The 16,550-nt window shown below is 32.8% G+C and overlaps 1 protein-coding gene across 2 annotated transcripts in view; it reads right to left on the reverse strand.

Moving 5' to 3' along the window:
- LOC149482454 (uncharacterized) overlaps nucleotides 1–16,550 on the reverse strand; it is a 29,024-nt gene that overhangs the window by 1,826 nt on the left and 10,648 nt on the right. For both annotated transcript variants that reach the window (XM_089703846.1, XM_089703845.1), the window contains 15 exons: nucleotides 10,997–16,385; nucleotides 10,743–10,905; nucleotides 10,398–10,524; nucleotides 10,129–10,237; nucleotides 9,474–9,504; nucleotides 6,839–6,932; nucleotides 5,924–5,984; nucleotides 4,879–5,044; nucleotides 4,488–4,584; nucleotides 3,668–3,833; nucleotides 2,744–2,909; nucleotides 2,300–2,387; nucleotides 1,877–2,039; nucleotides 1,091–1,256; nucleotides 389–518 (listed from right to left, as the gene is read on the reverse strand). In XM_089703846.1, coding sequence (XP_089559972.1) covers nucleotides 389–518; nucleotides 1,091–1,256; nucleotides 1,877–2,039; nucleotides 2,300–2,387; nucleotides 2,744–2,909; nucleotides 3,668–3,833; nucleotides 4,488–4,584; nucleotides 4,879–5,044; nucleotides 5,924–5,984; nucleotides 6,839–6,932; nucleotides 9,474–9,504; nucleotides 10,129–10,237; nucleotides 10,398–10,524; nucleotides 10,743–10,905; nucleotides 10,997–16,385 — 7,116 coding nt within the window. The remainder of the gene's footprint in view (nucleotides 1–388; nucleotides 519–1,090; nucleotides 1,257–1,876; nucleotides 2,040–2,299; nucleotides 2,388–2,743; nucleotides 2,910–3,667; nucleotides 3,834–4,487; nucleotides 4,585–4,878; nucleotides 5,045–5,923; nucleotides 5,985–6,838; nucleotides 6,933–9,473; nucleotides 9,505–10,128; nucleotides 10,238–10,397; nucleotides 10,525–10,742; nucleotides 10,906–10,996; nucleotides 16,386–16,550) is intronic.

A 16,550-nucleotide genomic window follows, 5' to 3' on the forward strand; every position in this document is an offset into this window, starting at 1 on the left:
CCTCGGGACGAGTTTTTGTGTCAATCCAACTTTCTACACTACCTTTTACTCGTCTCTTAAATACATTTAAAATAAACAGCTCTTTCCAACTATCTTTTCCATATTTTACTGCTAGTCACAAATAAATCTTAATACTATTATAAAGGCGAAAGTTTGTAAGTATGGATGTATGGATGTATGGATGTTTGTTACTCTTTCACGTAAAAACTACTGAACCGATTACAATGAAATTTAGCACACATATAGAGGGTAACTTGGATTAACACATAGAATAGGTTTTATCCCGGAAATCCCACGGGAACGGGAACTATGCGGGTTTTCCTTTGAAAACGCGGGCGAAGCCGCGGGCGGAAATCTAGTAAATAATAAAACAAATAAATAAACATACCATCACTAGTTTCCGTCGCCACATCAACTCTATCGGTTTCAGGCCGTCGGTTCTGATCGTGCAACGTTTGCCGCCGCTTTTTGCGCACAGACATACATAGACTGCTCTCTTGGTATTCTAGTAGTTTCATCTGTTAAACAAATACAAAAATATACTTTAATAATGTTATGAATAGATGTTTATTGTAACTACGCTCTGGCTTTTACTTGGAACAAAATGCTTTATCGAAGAGAGCGAAAGTCTATTAGATTTAAGGCCACTCCTAAATATGTTCTGTCAAGTTTAATCATCAGATAAAATGGCCAACAGTGTCTAGGTCTATAAAATTTAAAAATAACTAATATAAAATAAAAAAATCATGTTCTCGAGTTTTCGAAATCATAAGAGGTTACATTATTTTGTTTAAAAAGAGTATTGAAAGTCTCGCTTGCGCAGTTTTCATTTCATTGGAATAAATGCAAGTTGCTGTTGCAACATTGTCAAAAGAACGTTAAAGTTCGCGAAATTTTTTAGAAAGATTATTCCTAGCTCTTTCAATTTTTGTTAATAAAATTACAAAATAGTTATAAAAAAATTATAACCTTGCTTTTCCACCTCCATTTGTAAAGAATCAATCATATCGCTTCATTTAGCGTTTGAAGCCATACTTAATATAGTTATTCGTATTATTGAGTAATTTTTACTACTAAAATTCGCACAAACCTCAAGCGAAGTCTTAGCCTCTTTAAGTCTCTGACACTGTTCGTCCCGCTCCTTGAGATACTCCGCGCACGTGTCGCACTCCTCGTCCAGTTCCCGACATCGCTCTTGGACACTCGAAAGCTCCTTGTTGACACGCTCTAGCTCAGATTTTGTCGCTTCTAATTCCCTATAGTTTTATAAATAGCGTTAGATTGTATAATGTATATCTATACTACTGTTATGCTATATACTCCAGTCAGTCAAGACAATCAATTCACAATAATTCCAAAAGTTTTCAAACTTCGGTCAAGTGAATGGTACATTGGGACGACAATAAATCTCATTTTGCAACCTTGTCCGCAGTCCGGAACATTGTTAAAATTGCAATTAAATTATTTTTTGCTGTATGGTCGTGAAAAAAATTCCAAAAGTTCTGCAAGTTTTCGATATAATATTTCATATCACATATTAAATTTGCAACCAATATCTAGGATTTTTTCAGTCAACCCATCTTTAATAGATTTTTTAATAGACTACATTTATTAAAAAATTGGTCTCATTCTATTATCACGCCGGTGCAGGTCGACCTATATTCGGATCTTAGACAAGACAATAAGAGCAGAGCAATGCGGGTAAATCGGGCGGGCACAGTAATGTTGATAATTTTAATTCTAAACTACGGATTGATGAAAATTGAAACTTGTTACTATTGCATTCACATTGTTAAGATTTAACAAGAGTCTTATGTAAAGAGTTGTGATTCCAACTCTTAATCTTTAGAAATATGCCTTTTATTTATATACTTACTTGACCATTAGCGCATTTTTATCAATGGTTTTCTGCATTTTGTTAATGGTAATTTTCAATTCTTGTTTCTTATGGCGCAGCTCTTCAACGAGTTTCGTTAACTTTTTGTTTTTGTCCACCTCTACCTCATAAGACAACACTGCAGAATGTAATTTTGCCGAGTCTGAAAGTTTTTAGTGTATAAAATGGTATATTAAAAATTAAGATTAAACTTAATTAAATTAAATAAAGCAAATAAATTAAAAATAAAAAATAAATTAAATAAATTTAACTTATTTAAAATATTATTATACTGATGGTTAATGTTATAAAATATTGTTGAAATACATGCTGAAAATATAAGTTTATTTATTTATTCAATTATACTTCATCTAGAAGCACTTTTGAATCGTCATAACTAATAATATAATAATATAGTTATACCTTCATCAGTATTGACTGCTATATCCACTCTGTTGGCCGCCTTAAGATTGGCATTGTGAACTTTTTGTCTCAATTGTAGGTTTTCATTCTGTAAAAAATATTATTTTGGTAGCACACTTGTATTTTAGCTAGATATATGTACCTATAAAAACATAAAAAAACTAAACACTGTCCTCAAATATGTTTGTGAAATTCAATCAGAAAGATACAAATATTACAGTAAAATAAATCTTAAATATTCATAAAATATACAAATAAATTTCAACCTTATTCAGATCAATTAAAGTCGTCTTTACAAAGTATAAAAAGGTACTAATTATGTACATTTTTCATGTGCGCACTACAAATGTGTAAAATTTACTACATATTTATATAATAGAAACCACAAATATGTAAGATTCTTGTTAAGAACTGTTTAAAGTTCAGTAACGGACAAAAACCTACCTCCAGTACAGATTTGGCCTCTTTAAGCCTCTGACACTGTTCGTCCCGCTCCTTGAGATACTCCGCGCACGTGTCGCACTCCTCGTCCAGTTCCCGACATCGCTCTCGGACACGAGACAACTCCTTGTTGACACGCTCTAGCTCAGATTTTAACGCTTCTATCTCTCTATAATAATAATAATAAACATTTTTTGCACACACAAACAAAACAAAATCAAACAAAAAATACAAAGTAATATAGAGCGGTACAAAATAGACGGCCTTATCGCTAATAAGCGATATACTGTAAGCGGTTAATAAATAAAAATGTTACAAATAAAGCATCACTACATAGTATAAAACAAAGTTGCTTTCTCTGTCCCTATGTACGCTTAAATCTTTAAAACTACGCAACGGATTTTGATGCGGTTTTTGAAGTGAAAACTTCTTTAGCGGCGTTGAGCACTTTTTCTGTAATGGGTATAAAATCTTAAACTCGCGTCAGAACACGTGACCTGATCGAAAAGCGTAAGACGGATACCATTCCAAAATATCAAACATGCTCAACGTTAATAATCAAGTTTTCACTTCTGCCGGCACTCCCGGAGTGCAACCCGTCTTTTTTTAATAGATAGGGTTATTCAAGAGGAAGGTATATAATTTATTAGGTTTTAGACAAAGCGGACAAAGCCGCGGGCGAAAAGCTAGTTTATTATAAAATCTATTTGGACAAAAATCCAAACATACAATCTTCAAAATTTATTTTCATAATTTAAACACAAAAAATTCGATCATGAGGCTGGATTCGAACCCGCGTCTTTCACCATTTCCTTTCGGACAATCATGATCCCCCAGAGCAATCGATTTTTTTCTATTCGACGCGGTCTCTGATCCCGCCTCGTGATCGATTTTATTCTATTTTTTTAATTTAAATTATTAACATACTTATGCGAGTGTTTGTCTATGGCCTTTTGCATCTTGCTCATAGTGTTTTTCATCTCTTGTTTCTTGTATCGCAGCTCCTCTATGCATTTAGTTAATTTCTTGTTTTTATCGACTTCCGCGTCGTAAGACATTCTGTCCACTACCACAGAGTGTAGATTCGCCCAATCTAAAAAAAATGTATGCGTGTACTAGAGTACACACGTAAGAAGTGAAACTTCTTTATGACCTTAAATTTCACGCGTACGGCGTAACGCAAAAATGTTACACTAAATTTTTGTCCAACCCCGATAAAGAAGTTTCACTTCAACAAGTTCGATTTAGATTTAGTAAATGCTACTTGTGTTCCATATAAGGCATTAGAGGTGCATGGGCACGGTGCATATGTCGCCGTCATCTGGTTGAATCTGCTATTTCATTGAATGACTCCATTCAATTGAATGACTAGGCCAAACGTTGATGTTACAAACGTCACTCAACGTCTAACTAGTTAGCGGATTGTAACATAACCCTTTAAGCACAGCGGATATAACGCTCGGCAATCGCCAAAAATTTGTATGACTAGCGCGTTCATTGAATGAAGGCCAAATGTTACATTCATCAATCTTACGAGTTTTTCTATAGCCATTCAATGAAATAGCAATTCAACATGATGACTGCGACATACACATTCGTGCGAATAACGAATACGCGAATGTAAACAGTACGTGTGTTTGTGCTAAGAGCAGTTTTTCGTATGTAAAGAGAAGACGAATGTGTGAATAGTAGTTCGCGAAGTCAATCGTATACGAATGTTAAGTGTTAATAATGAAAATTATCAAACCTTCATCCGTATTGACCGCCGCATCGACAGAACCATTCTTGTGGATGGCGTTTGGATTGCTTTTTTGTATTTGTTGTTTTAACTCCAGGATCGCGCTCTATAACAAAAGTAAAAAAATAGTAATATTAATATTACTTTATGAGTTCTAGTTTTAAAAGAAAGAAAAAAAAAGCGGTAAAATATAGAGACCAATTAACATACATTTCATAGATCATTAGCATTGGTAAATAATATCATGTACTTTTCTTTGAGTTTAAAATATAAATATTTTCAAATCTTTATGAACACTTTCACCTATAAAACTAAACATTGATATTAAACTATAGCGAATAAGAAAAAAAAAAAACAATCCCTTTTTCATTACCCAAAACTTTTTTTAATATACACATACCTCCATCTCCCGTTTCTCCCTAACAAGCCGCCTGCACTCATCGTCCCTCTCTCTCAAGTACTCCGCGCACGTTTCGCACTCTTGGTCAAGATCATTGTACTTATCGCGCAGATCCTCGAGTTCCTCTTGACATGCCGCTAGTTGTTTACGCAGTTTCGTTATTTCACTGAAAGAAATAATAGTAATATATCGTCACAGAATACATAATAGTAGCTAAACGCTACAGAACGGACACTCTCCGCCTCCAGCTAAAATTTAACACTTACCTCACCCCGCACGATCAGTCTATTGGATGGCCCGCATTTTTTACGCAACGAAGATTGACAACCATTAATCAAATTGACATAAAGTAATTTTATTATTTTGGATTTGTGAATATCGTTTTTTCGTAGAAAATGGTTAGACATTGTGCTGTTTACGGATGTATTTCATCAGAAAAACGCGAATTTCTTTACGCTAGTCACAATTAATGTGCGAACCCTAAAGCGTTAACACACACATTTGCACTCTCTACAGTGACTGTCAAAACGATAATTTTGTATAGAGTGTCCGTGGTGATATCGTGTTATGGGCGTTACTTATTGATGTAAACTATGAAACTATAAATTCGATTGCGATAGAGCGGTTTCAGACTAGCGTTTTATAAGCGCGTTTTAGTTTGTTTTTGGAAGCGCATGTAGGAGCGCTTTTGACACACACGCAAGTCGTACAAGCGATTACGCGCACGTATGGAATATCTCTCTCAGTCGATGGCGAATAAGTAAAGCAAATAGTAATGATTTTTTCTTTAAAATCCAAGTTAGGTAAAACACGAATCTACAGGTAAAAACGAACACACCTTAATACGCCCGTTTATGCAACTACGCTTTATTGAAACGCGTAATGTAATCGAAACGCTCAAACGACACAGAAAAATACGCTAATCTGAAACCGGCCTTAATAAGTTTTTTGTGCAACAAATAAAAATAACAATACGCATGCGCGAATTTTTCATAAAATTAAAAGATCTAACCCTGCAAACAATCTTAACATAATTATTACGTACCTATTAGTATCACTGCCAGATGAATCGTTGTTACGATCAACACTGAGTTGACGGGATGTTTCTGAAAGGATGATTAAGAACATCACTACATAGTATAAAACAAAGTCGCTTTCTCTGTCCCTATGTCACTTTGTATGCTTAAATCTTTATACGCAACGGATTTCGATGCGGTTTTTTTTAATAGATAAAGTGATTCAAGAGGAAGGTTTAAGCATATAATTTATTAGGTTTTAGACAAAGCAGGCGAAGCCGCGGGCGGTAAGCTAGTTAATTTTAAACAGTAAACTAGGTTTGTTGGCTATCCTTTTAGTAAACGTTCATACTTCATATTATGTCGTCAAGATATATTTTGGAATGGAGCAGCAAATAGCAACGTTGTCGGGAAAGAACATGATCTCCGTTCTCAGTACTCTAAGAGCGTAGACGCACTATGCGGGTAGCCGTCCGGCTGACCGCAAGCACAATTATGTACGTAATATTCATTTCTATGCGCACTGCGATGCGGCTACCGCAGACCGCACAGTGCGCATAGAAATGAATATTACGTACATAATTGTGCTTGCGGTCAGCCGGACGGCTACCCGCAATGCGGCTACCCGCATAGTGCGTATACGCTCTTATACATATCTGAAAGGTCCTGACAACATTTGAATCGGATTATAAATATGAAAAGTCCCTTTTTAAACTCTACTTCACATTTATTGAAACATGATTACTAAATATGTAATTAGGATAATATAATAAACTAGTGGTCCATGGTACCTACATGTTTAAACTATCCTATCTCTCAAGTTGGATCGAACTGCACATGGTGTGCGAATTTTATTATAATCGGTTAAGTGGTTTAGGAGTCCATTGAGGACAAACATTGTGACACGAGATTTATATATATTAAGATAAAAGATATAAACTTACCAAGAGCACTAACACTCCTGTGCGCGTCGTGTATGCTCTGCCGACGACGCCGAGAAGCTTGCATACTGCTGGCCCGAGATCCTTCTTCTTCGCTCTATATGACAAAAAATATTTAATAATTATAACATAACTAGCTTTCCACCCGCGGCTTTGCCCACGCAGTCTAAGAAATACCCGCATAGTTCCCGTTCCCACGGGATTTCCGATAAAAGCTATCCTATGTCCCGGGGTAAAAAGTAGCCTATGTCCTTTCTCGGGTATCAAAATATGTATCTCTATACCAAATTTCATGCAAATTGGTTCAGTAGTTAAGGCGTGATTGAGTAACAGACAGACAGACAGACAGATAGACTACAAGCCCACATATGAAAAAAATATGGGTCAAATGAACCACCACGGGACATATCTAGTACGAAAGAAGAGCAAAAAATAATAAGATTCATCACTATGCCGTCACTTGTAAGCTGTCCAACTGAGTGCAGATGAGAATTGAAAAGTACAGGTAGACTCGGTAAATTTTGGTCATATATTTTTGTACGGCATTCTTAACCATCGATAGATCCATTAAAAATAATAAGAAACCGCTCAGTGCCGTGCAAAAATGTTGGTCCACCAAGTCGGAATTTTTATTTAATTTCCGAGAGTTACCGGGGGTAAATTTGGTCATTTGACCATGTACGGCATCTGTGTTATACTATTGCTATACTGCTTTTAATCCATTATTCCGCAACGCCGTACAAAAATCATGGGGACAAGGGGAAAAAATCGAGAGTTGTAATCCCCTCTCTTTCCCCACTCCAGGGGGTCATTTGACACAACACGAAATAAATTTATTTTTAAAGTATTTTATGCATAGATAATATTTTTTCATGTGCCGTACATTTTCGTTGGTTCAAAGGGGAAAAATCTGAAAAAGAAAAAATCCATATAACCAAATGTTTGCTTTATATTTTGATAATAAAATATAAATATACATTAATATTAAGAAGCTCGAGGTGGTTACTTATCACCTTGGAAAGTCGGAGTCAAGTGGAATGGACTCCGTTAAATTGATGAACTAATAAAAAAGCTATGAACGAAAAGATGTGAATTATATGCAATCAGCCCATGAATACAGGTAAAGTCACAAGCAAATGTTAGTATTATATACATATTCAAAATGTACAAGTAAAGCGCTTTCAAATGATACCAAACACGGCATATTTATCTTAACTTTATTTTTTTACTCTGTATGTTTTGTCCGCTAGAGGGCGCCACATTAGATTTTGTGAAACCCCATATAGCCTTTAGCTAGCTGGTCGCTGGTTATCCAGTGAACAATTCAGATGCTTCTAATGATATGTTATTTGTCGAATTCTGATAAGTAGTTTAGAAGTTACGAGGGAATAGATGAACATACATACATGACCTGTCAAAACCATAACCCTCCTTTTGCTTTGCCGTAGTTGGGTAAAAATATGTTAATGCCGTACTGTATCAAATGGCCATAAAGCACCCTTAAAATTGTAGCTTTCGTCGCTTTCATCAGCCTAAAAGATGTGGTCTGCACAAAAATGTACGGCATCGTTTTTTCCTAATTTATCTATGTTAATACTATTTAAAACAACGAATAAAGTGTAGAAAACTATTATATTTCATTAATCTACGATGTTTAAACTTTAACAAAATTTCTGGTTTTGCATTTCTCTATAACTTTTTTTAGAACGGTTTCTTTTGAACGGCAATACTATACAACAATTGAATTTTACAATATCATGTTAAAAAAAAAGTTCCCGTTCCCGTTTGACCCTGGTCAAATGACCTTACAGCTCTTTATATCAAGAATTCGATGAAATTAAGATGATTATTGGTATACATTTAAAAGAACAATTATTTTTTGACGGCATTGCTTTTAATAGTACTTTTGAGTGCTAGATAATGTTTTGGAACCGAAGCCGTACTTAGTCAAATGACCCCCTGGAGTGGGGAAAGAGAGGGGATTGCAACTCTCGATTTTTTCCCCTTGTCCCCATGATTTTTGTACGGCGTTGCGGAATAATGGATTAAAAGCAGTATAGCAATAGTATGACACAGATGCCGTACATGGTCAAATGACCAAATTTACCCCCGGTAACTCTCGGAAATGAAATTAAAATTCCGACTTGGTGGACCAACATTTTTGTACGGCACTGAGCGGTTTCTTATTATTTTTAATGGATCTATCGATGGTTAAGAATGCCGTACAAAAATATATGACCAAAATTTACCGAGTCTACCTGCACTTTTCAATTCTCATCTGCACTCAGTTGGACAGCTTACAAGTGACGGCATAGTGATGAATCTTATTATTTTTTGCTCTTCTTTCGTTCTAGATATGACCCCTGGTGGTTCATTTGACCCATATTTTTTTCATATGCGGGCTTGTAGTCTAAGAGTTACTTTCGCATTTATAATATTAGTATGGATTATTTTGTACTAATATTATTGAATACAAGCTGCTTTCCCTGGCTTCAATTCGCAATAAAAATTTGTTGTGGCTAAGAATTTTCATAATCGGATCTGTGATTCCAAAAACTACCTCCCTGTGTAGTACATGCAAAGTTTTAATTTACATATATCTTTTTAATATTACAACTCCAGATTTAATTTAACATACCTGTTCGTGTCGCGACGCTAAGCTCTCGCGCCTAAAAACAGAAATATACAAACATTAATTTTATGTAAAAAATATTACAATTTAGTGTCTGTATTATAAATTTACAAAAATATACTTTGAACACTGGAATATATTATGTAATATATAAAATATTTTAAGTACAATTATGTTTACACAGTTAACTACGATAAAAAAAAAACAATACAGGGTGTCCCACTATTGGTATACTAAGCGCGAAGGGACTTGTAGATTTGCATACACTGATCACGTAAAAAATACTTAAACAACAATATAACATTAAAAATCTTAAATTTTTCCTGAAAATCCATGTTTTCTTCTCTAGCTTCGCGCAGCAGCTTGTGTATGAAAACATAATCTTAAACGATAGCTCACGTGCTGGTGGCAAAGTTAGGCGGGTTGCTTGTTATGGGTGTATACATACAACACAGAGTTTTAAAAATTCATCTATTTGAAAATGCGTCTGGAATTTTATAAGTATTTTGTACTCAGCGTATGCAAAACTATAACCTCCTTTGAGCTTAATATACCAACAGTGGGACACCCTGTATTTTTTAATACATTACAATACTTAAAAAATCTTCAAAGATCATCTAAATTCCTTTTTAAGCTACAATAAGTTATTATACAAGCTCACCCTTTACTCAATCGTACGGGTGTGCTTCTACTGGAACTATCGTCCACGTCCATAAACAACTCGTCGCATTTGACTCGAGATTTGAATACAGCTTCTATTTTCCTTTGATCTGAAATTCAAAATGTACAATAATATAGCTGTAAAACACGTTAAAACAATATACTGTATCATGATTTACGAATACATATTATTAAGCATTTAATTTGAAACATAACACATAAAAAATCGTAATTTTTTTAATAATAACCATTACAAAAAATGTTACTTACCTTCACTATTATCAGAGAACATCCGCATTGAATCGTACAAGCTTTGTCGTCGGCTTCTAGAAGATTCTCCCGCCTCTGTGGACGATCTGGCCTTCTGTATTTCCACCTCTAATTCGGAAACACGCTCCTTAAAAAAATGAAGGTATTCATAAATAAAATATGCGTACTACAAATTATGTAAAAAAAGATTTCAGGTCTTTTTTACTCAATCGCGTCAAAAATTTACAAAATTTCATATTAATAGCTAAACTGAATGAAGTAGTCCTACATGTAAATATTTTTTTTTTTCATCTTGCACAGTAATATATTATAAGAATATTTTTCAGAGTGTTTAAATTAATTTACCTCAAGACTTTGTTTAATGTTTTTCAGAGATTCAATTTCTTCAACATATGCCTTATTCTGGTCCATATCATGTTGAATTTCGTTTAACTTCCGTGATAACTCCTCTAATTGTTTCTTATGTTCACAGTTTTCTGTTTCCACTTCCGCCTTTTCTTTCTGTAGCCTGTGGATAAAATATAAATTTAATGTTTAAAGTTGTTTAAATAAAACAAAAAAGCGATCACTTCTGTTACATAAAGTTATGAAATCCATACCTAATAATCATTTTGCTCTGAATTTCTGCTGTTTTTTGGTGCGTCTTAATATTCATTTCGAGACGTGAACATTCTTTCGTCTTGTCTTGGATTTGTTCCTTTAGTGATCCATTTTGCTCAAGCAATGTTTTAGACTCCAGCCTTAAATTCTCCAAAACATTCGAATTTTGATCAACGGATTCTTTCAAAACCAACACATCAGACATCATTTTCTCCATTTCTAGTTTGTTCTGTTTTATTATACTGTTAGCTTTCTGTAACTCGTTAGATGATGTTTCTTTTTCTTGCAGTAGAATTTGATTAGCAGATTTCAAAATTTCCAATTCCTCAGTATATTTTTGTACTTTTTCAGTCATTTCTAATAATGTGCTATCATTATGCGAATTTTTCAATTCTTTATCAGTTTGTAATTGTGTCTCTAATACCCGAATAGCGCTCTCCTTTCTTTCAATATTTTCTTTAAGTATTTTAACTTCATCTGTAAGTTTGCTAATTATTACGATATTCGCCTCATTTTCTTCAAGTTTCTTTTCATATATGTCTTTAAGAGATTCATGTATTGATCCTAGTTGTTTAATTTGATCTTCTTTTCCAAGTAATGACTTGTTTGTTTCATTGTGTATTTCCTTAAGTTTTTCATGTTCTTCTTTGAAGGAAAGTAACTGTTTGTTCTTTTCCTCGAGTAATGATTTCAATTCATTTATTTCAACCATAAGATTATCCCTTTGCTCATTATTTGTGGTGTTAATATCTTTTTGTAATATAAAATCGAATAAAATAGGTAATATTTCCGATGTCGGTAGATTCATATCAATTACTTCCGCGTGAATAACTTTTTTGTCTAATAGTTTCTGATAAATATTTCTAACCAATGTTCGCAGCTCTTCCTCTTTTTTTACTATATTCAATGTAACAGCATTACTTATTTCGAACATTTTTTCTTTCTGTTTTGTAAGAAGATCGTAATCATTTTCTTTTTCTGCTAATTGATTCTGTAGAAGACTAAACTGAGAGCTAACTTGTTTAAACTCTTCAGATATCTTATTAGCATGATCTTGTAACGATTTATTCTCGTCTAATAATTTTGTAGAATCTAAATTATATTTTTCTTTGATTAGTTTTAAAACAGTTTCGAATACTTCTAGACTAGCCAAACCAAACTCTTTATCAATAACAGTGAAAAAATTGTCTTTAAAATAATCAATTGTTTCCAGTATATCTGAGTCCTTAGTTGTATTATTGATAAAAGAAAGATTGTTCTTAATTTGAGAAACGATTTTAGCCATTGTTTGGAGATACATATCTTTCTCTTCTAAATCTTTGTTTAATTTTATTTGACTAGCTGTAACATTACTTAATTTTGTTTCTAACGAATTCTTTGATTCTTCAAAGTCTCTAAGTTTATTAACTAAGTTTTCGATCTCATTACTATGCTTAGTGATAAGTTTATCATAAAGCATTCTCATCATTTCAATAATTTTCGTATCGCAATTGAAGTTTTCTCTATCGACACCAATTTTTTCAACGCAGTAATTAACACAATCGATTTTATCTAAAGAATATAAATCTGACGGACGCTCTTCGGGTATATCTGGCATATTAGACTTATCGAATAGACTTTCATCATTACATTCTTTATTACAAGTGAATGATTGGGAATCACCTATACTTTCATCTAAATCCATAGCTTGGTCAATAGATCTATTGCTCCTTTCTAAATGATTTTTAATATTGGTAACTTCATTTTTCAATTCATTACAAGCCTCTCTTCCTGCATGCAGCTCATTTTGAAGTGTACAAATTTTATTATAGCGAGATGAACTATCTGAATCACTGTAACTTCTACTTAAACGTTTGTGAGGTTCAGCAACCAGTTTACCTTGTAATGAACTGATGGTTTCATCTTTTAGGATACATTCTGGGCATATCTCTTTTTGTTTTTCACGTTCTGATTGCAGGTTTTCCAATTCTGTGATTTTATTGGTCAATTCCGTGTTATCATGCTTTAAACAATCAATTTCTTTTCTTAAATTATCACCTTCATCTATATTTTCCATTACTTGATTAGACAAGGAATCATTTTCATCTTGTAAATTTTTTATGTCTTCATTTTTCTTACTTAGAGCTATTTTAAGTTTATCAATTTCAACAGTTTTTAAACTATGATCTTTTTCTAAATTTTTCAATTTAACTACTAATGCATCAGTAGCAGGAATTTCTAGTTTCAAATTATTGTATTTTGCTTCTAATTCATCTTTTTGTGCTGTTAATTCAGTCAATTTTCGTTCTTGCAGGTCTTTTTCATTTAAAGTTTCGATTTGAGCTTTTAGTTTTTCCTCATAATCCATACATTTCTCACATGAAAGGTTACTATATACTTTATTTGGACTATTAAAAGGACTGTTTTGTGAGTCGACAAGATTAGGTTTGTTCTGTTGGTAGTCGTCTACCATAGTTCGTAACTTATCATTTTCAACTTTCAAAGACTCCAGACTTTCCATTATACTTTGCTTTGCATTGAGGTCCATGTATGGAACCTGTAAATCATTACCATTGTTTGTTTGACAAGCTACTTCATTACAGCCTTGTGTTACATCGAAACATGTTTGATCATGGCCTGTCAAAGTATTATCACATGTAGTTAGAGTTATATTGGTATCTAACATGAGGAGATCACCATCTAAAAGCGATTCATATTTTAATGATGTTTGAATCATACTGTTCTCTAATGCGTTTGGCAATGAAAATCTTCTTAAACTATCATTCGGACGTGGCGAATGATCCGATTTCAATAGTATCATAAGGTCCTGCAATTGTCTCTTAAACTCCGGAATGTCTTTTTGGCACGCTTTATAAAAGACACTGTGATAATATTGAAGAAATTTAAGCTGTGAGCTGAGTGATTTATTTTCCGCATATGTGGTTGCTGTTAAAGTAGACAGGTTGGTTCTATGACTCGTTACTTTTTTTTGCAATTCACATGCGGATTCCAAAAGCAAACGTATTTCATTGCGAGCCTCTTCCTGCTCTTCTATTAAATGCTTATTAAAATTTTCAAGATTTTCAATTTTCTGTTTTAGTTTAGTGTTTTCACAGTGTAGCATTTCAATATCAGATTGTAACTGACTATATTTATAATCACTTTGAAAATCTGAATTGTACATTTGCGAACTGGTAGCACTAGTGCATTCTTCATTTTCATATGGCTGAATTGCTTCCACTATTCTATTACAGCAAATTGTAAGGAGACTAGGAGGGGAAATTAATTCAATGTCATTTTCCGACTTTTCTTTATTACTTCCGTTAAGATAAGAGTTATTTAAATACGGTTTACTTGATTTTCTATCCAATTCTTCTCTTAGATTTTCATTTTCAAATTCTAGCTCACTTACTTGACGTTTCATTAATGCATCAACATTTAGGAATTGTTCCTTCCAATCTTTTGCTCTATTTTCAATGATTTCTATTTCACTTACTTTTGTTTGAAGCTCTTCTCTAAGCTCATTTAATAATGTATCACTATGATTTAAATCATTCACTAATCTTTGTTTAAAATCCTGAATTGTTTCAATTTGTTTTGTTAAAGCATTCTTTTCAAATTCTACTTGTGATATATCATTGCTTAATTTAAGATTTTGGTCAGTAAGTTCAGATATATCTTTTTTAGCTTGAGCCAAAATAATATCAACGTTGTCTATTTTTTCATTGTTTTCTAAGACCATGGATCTTATATAATTTGATATTGTATCAATCATAAAATTTATTATTTCAGATTTATAGGAATCACTGTTAATATCACAAGGGACTATACTGAATTCAGATATTATATTATGGAGTTGAGTACAAATAGTATTTAATAAGTTTTCCCGTTCATCTATTATTTCTGCCATTTCCTTAGATACAGAAGATAGTTCAGTAGATTTAGAATGTAATTCTAATTCTTTGTTATTAAGATCAGAGGTTATTTTACTTATTTCTGCATTTTTCTCATCTAGGTTCTGAATTAGATTACATTGCATGTCTTTCATTGTGTTGATATAACTTTTAATTTTGCTCTGTAGATCATTAGTAGGATATTCACTTGTGTCTGGGACCACAAAGCCTTTGAAATCACTTGTTACTTGATCCAGACTTTCTAAAGCATCATTTAATGTTTGTTTAAGTTTTGATATTTGACCTTCGTAGTCTTCTATTAAAACGTGATATTTTTTCCTTTCTTCTAAACTTTCTTTAACTATTGTTTCTAATAAGAATAATTTTTCACTCATTATTTTAAACACTCCAACAAAGTTATCAATAATATCTGGAACTTCTTGTATATTTCCTGTTAACATTATTATTATTTCCTGTACTTTGTTTAAAGATTGTCTTGCAGCATATAAATTCTCTTGCGATTTATTATCTTCAGCGTTAAGCGAAGTAATAAGTTGATCCTTACTTTTAATGTCATTCTCAAGTGAGCTTATTCTTTGCGACATGGTTTCGATTTCGACATTTAGTTCTTTTTCACGTATTTGGAATTTTTCTTTTTTTTTGGAAGACAGTTGATTATAAAGGTCTTTTAGGCTTTGCAATTCCATTTCACTTTCCAAATTAAGTTTTTGTAAATTATCTTGATAATTTTTAACTTCCGCTAGTTTGTCTAAAAGTTCTTGTTCTGTAGAAGCCAATTTAGTTTTTTCATTACAGAGGTCTTCAATAACTTTCTCCTTATCATCAAGTTTACTTTTGAGCCTGTCAATTTCTTCTTGGAGCATACTTAATTCAACTTTAGAGTTTTCGATGTCAGAGGAATTATGTTTAGAATTTTCTAATTTCAGTTTCTTTAGTTCTTCAGACTTCAAATCCAAAGCAGACTTCAATGTTTGAATTAAGTTTTTCATATTTTCGTTGCTAGCAATAAACATTTCTTCATTTGAAATCATTGTTTCGATATCACTATCTTCCACAATCTTTTTCTTTGTAAAAACATTATCAGCTAATTTGATTTGTAATTCTTGAATTACACTATTATAGGAATCTACATCAGCAGAAGCAGATTTGATTTCTGCATTTTGAGTTTCAATAATAGACGATAGGTCTTTAACTTTGGAAGCAAAAATAGCATTCTCATTTTCTAATATTAAAACATTTTGTCTATAATTTGTGAGCATTTCATTTAGTTCTTTGTTAACGTTTTCGATAGTATCAACTTTGTCTTTTTGTGCTGTTACAGCAGCCTGTAATTCTAATATTGTTTGTTCTTTGAACGTGAGTTGTGTTTGTAATTCGCTAATTGTATCACTCAAAGTTTTCACCATTAAATCATTCTCAGAGTTTTCATTATTTTTTTGTATTCTTTCCTCATTTACCTTTATAATTTTATCGTTATGTTGGGAACCCATTGTACCTGAAAAATAGGTGTAAACACGTTATATAATTAGTAAGTACATGAAAATATGTGTCAATCTATCTCAACATGCAAAATTGCATGAAAATCTTGGTAAAGAGCATGTCAGCATGAAAATAGTTACATATAAAAATCTTTTACTGACATATGATATACTTGTTTATT

The sequence above is a fragment of the Colias philodice genome, chromosome 15, assembly GCF_061535455.1.
Source record: "Colias philodice isolate Cphi_HAF_F1 chromosome 15, ilColPhil1 Martin Lab GWU primary, whole genome shotgun sequence".
In the NCBI taxonomy this organism is placed as follows: Eukaryota; Metazoa; Arthropoda; class Insecta; order Lepidoptera; family Pieridae; genus Colias; species Colias philodice.